Genomic DNA, 4,503 nt, shown 5'->3' with positions numbered 1-4,503 from the left:
GTGTTTCGGAACAGTTTTCTCATTCAGATTTTTTTTTAAGCTTTTGATGAAACACACACACACACACACACACACACACACACACACACACACACACCTGCTGGCAACTGTTCAGGCCTCAGGTCCAGCTGCCAGACTACTTGTGTTCGCAAACTCAAAATATGATTCAAATAAAGCAGGCAAATCCTCATCTGTGTGCTTCCTTTCTCTTGTTTTACCAGCAAATGGTGTTTGCTGAGCTGAGTATACAACTTCAAGGCTGCTGATTTGAAAGAATGAAAGAAAAAAAATGTCGGGCAGCTTTGCAGCGGTATGCATGTTTTGTAATGCATCGGTGCACGGCGACACTATTTTAGGTTGAACAATCAGAAATTGCATAGATTTACAGTGCATGATGATAGATATATGCGATTAGAAAATCAGTCTTGGGTTTAAAGCAAAACAGAAATATTTATTTCATGATAGACCTCATTTGGAAATACTCAACCATTTGGAAAAAAAAAAAATGTACACCATTATTTTTATTTTTTTTTACCTCGGACGTATTGACATGGAGTTGGAAATATCAATAGCCACATGCAATGGGTGAATGTCCACTAGACGCAAACATTGACATGAGGGTCTCATCAACTCAGACAACACAGACCACCGCTGCACGTCTCCTCTGAACACTGTGGCAGGCTTCTGCGCGTGTGTGTGTGCGTGTGTGCGTGTGTGTGTGTGTGCGTGCGTGCGAGTCGGGGAGGGGCTGGCCGGGCGTCTCGTGTTTGCTGTATGAACGTCGGCTTTGGAAAACCTTCAGAGCTGAAATGCGAGCGGGCAGAGTGTTTTCACCGCTCTATGGCTCTGCGTACGATTGGGGTCAGAGGTCAACCCGTGTGGAAACCTTGAGACACGATTTGAGAAAAAAAAACTCCCGTAAACGTTTAAAAAAAAAAAGAAAAAGAAAAAAAGTTCAAAGCAGACAATGGAGCGCAGTCAGTCGAATGGCACAAAAATATTTCCCTTCAAGGTTTTAAGTCTTTAGACACCGTTTAATTAGTTTTTTTAATCCAGCACAATACCAAAAATGAATTCCACACATGAAAAAAAAAAAAAGCTGGGAAATGGTAGAAAAAGAAATAAAATTCCCGTCACCTGATCACCTGAAAAACAAAAACAAAAAACTAAGGCAAGGTACAAAAATCATTATGAACTCTATGCAGACATTAAAACATGGCTGGATTTTGGCTTCAGGAATTAAAGAGTTAAAACAAACAACAAAGTTGGTCCAGTTCACAGACTTTAAGGTAAAATATTGATTCTGTGCAAACAGAAATAATAACAACAATCACATAAAAAAAGAAAGAAAAACAAGACAAATTTTGGACGCATGAAGAAGTGGCAGGTACACAGAGACGTGTTGATGTTTCCCTTTTGCCCGGTAACACTGACCGACCGACGGAAAGTGTTTCTGCAACTGGTTCTGAAAAAAAAAAGAAAACAAAAAAAAAAAATGTTTTTATGTCTGCGAGTCCATCCAGACGCTGTTCGGGAGGAAAAAAAAATCAAAATGCTTGTCCAAGCTGTTTTTTGGGACTGGAGAAGGCGAGACGTTATATAAGTGCCCCTCTCCTGCCGTAGCGCCCCCTCTTGCCTTTGTTCGGGGACGGCATTGTTCTTTACTGGCTGACGCTGAGGTTCAGTGAGCGGCTGTTCTTCAAAAACCAAAAAAAAAAGGCACCGTACTGTACATTGGTGTGTGTGTGTGTGTGTGTGTGTGTGTGTGCGCGCGCGCGTGTGTGGGCTGCACATCAGCACATGCATACATGGAGAAGTAACACGAGTCTGCAAAGTCGATTCCCTCCGTTGGCGTCAGCCCACAAGGCATCACCATGACAACTAAGGCAAAAAAATAAAATAAAATAAAAAATAAAATAAAATAAAATAATTAATAAAATCTCTCAGCGTTGAATTGGAGCCTCGTCCTGCCTCTCGCAAATTTGTGTTGGTCTCTCGTCTGATTTACTGGTCATCGGTTAAACCCCCCCCTGGATCCGGCAGCAACCATTATTTACGATAATAATCTCTATTCAATAAATTATCTGTACTGTACAATTACATCACCTCGCGTAGAAGTGCAACAAAGAGGAGGCTTATTTTTTCAAAGTAAAGCTATCCACAGTCAGTCAGTCTCCGCCGAGAGGCCCCGTGGGGGCACGCAGACACGCAGCGGGCCACCTGTTGTTGTTGTTGTTGTTATTATTGTTGTTGTTGTTTTTTCATCCTGTCGTCCACCGTACAGCAATCCAAAAATGACATCATTGGGAAAAAAAGAACGAAATAAAAATCCCCACAACTAACGCAAACGAAAGCGAAGCCGATGCATAATTGGAAATACAGAGACGAGAGTAGAAAAAAAAGCAACGGGAAAAGTGTTTGTTTGTTTGTTTGTTTGTATGTTGTTGTTTTTTTTTTTTCCATCCCCCCCCCCCCGGGCGTGTTCTTTTCCTGGAGTAGTTTTCTCTGAGAACAGTGGAGCTGAAGGCGGGTTCCAGACTTCAGGAGAGCGAGGTCGGCCCTTCCTCGTCCACGTAGGTCGAAGGGAACCAGCCGATCTGGAGGATGACACGGCAGAGATGCAGGCTTCAGCTTCGCAGTGAATTTAAGGAAAGCAAAAATAAAGAAAATAATAAAACGTTACTTTTTAGGATAAGAATTTTGGATAAGAATCGAGGGGGAGGTTCAGTGAAAAACAAGGCAGTTCCGGCGCAGTGACGTCCAGACACGTTCTGACCTGTGTAAAACTCGTTTCTTTAGACTGCAGCATCTTTCACTGGCCCAACTCCTCCTGAGCTTGCCAGTGAACTACAGTGAAACACACACCCAAACCTGGACCACCTTCTTCTTCGTTGAAGGTGTGAGCAGTCGCCCTAAATGCGAAACGCGCTGCCAGGTGGGCTGGACTGACCACACCGGGCTTCCTTAGAAATATGGCCATGGCTGTGTGTATTGTGCCTTTACCAATATAAAGACCATAAATCAAGGCAAATATTACACACTGGACCTTGAAGTCTGAAAAGCTTTCATCTTTGAAAAAAAAAATCAGCTATCAGTCAGAAGAAAACACTGAGGGAGTTCTCAGGCAGAACCTTTTCACACTCTGCAGGTGAAGTGTGTCGAGAGTGTAGATGTGTGACCATGTGCGACCAGATGCGAAGAACAGCGACCGCCGAACCGGCCGCAGTGCAACACTGTTTATGGATTCTTTAATTGTTGCAATCTCCCGCAGATTAGCCGTGCGGCTTCTCCGTTCAACTCGGCACGGATTCCACCGCTGACTCCATTCGGCGAAGGGACGTTCGGGAGACAAAGGGAAAAAGCGGCGCTGGGCTCAGCGCTCAAACTCGCCGTTTCCCCCTGGCTGCTGAATTCAAAATGAAAGCGCTGATGGATGAAAGAGAAAAGTTGGGGCCCCGGCTGCTGGGAAATGTGCCAGTTTAATAAGCTGGCACTAAGAGAGAATGTGAGGGTTTTTTTTTTTTTTTTTGTTATTTTTTAGAAATTAAAATCTTGGGATGTTCCCCATTATGTTGTAAATTTGACAATGTGCTAGTGTATGCTCTGTAATTACTGTAATGTTGTACATCTTAATTGGGGTAAGGTCCATTGTGCAGAGGTTCCCTAACTGCCTGGTTTTAATTTTATTATCGCACTTTGCTGGGAAATCACTGAGGACCTCTTAGGGAGGCTGGACTCATTTGCATTATGGGCAGACAGATACGCTGTAAATCTATCTGGATTTAATGAGTCGTGCTTGCCTTTTCAGCCAAACTCAGCTCTGATTTAGTTCCTGCTTTGGTCAGAACCAGGTGGATTGAGTGGGCCACTTTGGTTTCCTGTTAAAACTTAGCTTCTTCTTTCCCTCCCTGCTGGGAGGTTGAGCTGTGAACAAACCAGTCGCTCAGGGGTGACAGTAGCCCGGCCCCACTCACACAATGAACCAACCAACCATTGTGCAGAGAGTGGTGGATGGCACCTGAGGACCGGCACAGATTTCCACGTACGCTGCTTGACTGATCTCAGTGACTCAAAGACTCTTTTTTTTCCTCATGTGCTTTTGGTAAACTTAGATTTGCACTCTAAGCCTAATTATTATAAAGTCTAGAAATTGTTTTTTTGTTTTTTTAAATACAAATCAATATTTTATGCTGCAGACTCAGGTCCTACGCTCTATTTCAGCGGTAGTTTTATCATTATCTATTTTTATGTATTTTTCTACGTACTGTTTTTTCTCCACTTTCCTTTTTTCAGTTTTATGAATTTTAGGTTTATTTCAAATTTTTATCTCTTACTCGTATTGCGAAATGTCTCCTTCATGTAAAGAACACTGAGTTGCCCTTGGTATGAAATGTGCTTTATAAATAAAGCTGCCTTGCTTTGACTTTTCTTGGAGGCTCAAATGAACTTGAGTGAAAAAATAAAATAAAATAAAATAAAATGCTGCATCGCTAGTTTCCCCAC

The 4,503-nt window shown here is 42.6% G+C and overlaps 1 protein-coding gene across 5 annotated transcripts in view; it reads right to left on the bottom strand.

The window, feature by feature from the left end:
• Positions 1-2,480: 2,480 nt before the first annotated feature.
• vav2 (vav 2 guanine nucleotide exchange factor) overlaps positions 2,481-4,503 on the bottom strand; it is a 171,825-nt gene continuing 169,802 nt past the window's right edge. For all 5 annotated transcript variants that reach the window (XM_076029845.1, XM_076029846.1, XM_076029847.1 and 2 more), the window contains one exon: positions 2,481-2,597. In XM_076029845.1, coding sequence (XP_075885960.1) covers positions 2,541-2,597 — 57 coding nt within the window. In that variant the 3' untranslated portion in view covers positions 2,481-2,540. The remainder of the gene's footprint in view (positions 2,598-4,503) is intronic.

This window comes from Nelusetta ayraudi, unplaced genomic scaffold, assembly GCF_046127955.1.
Source record: "Nelusetta ayraudi isolate G7.1 ecotype Tasmania unplaced genomic scaffold, CSIRO-AGI_Nayr_v1 ptg000026l, whole genome shotgun sequence".
Classification (NCBI taxonomy): Eukaryota; Metazoa; Chordata; class Actinopteri; order Tetraodontiformes; family Monacanthidae; genus Nelusetta; species Nelusetta ayraudi.
This window is presented reverse-complemented; position numbering and strand designations above follow the sequence as displayed.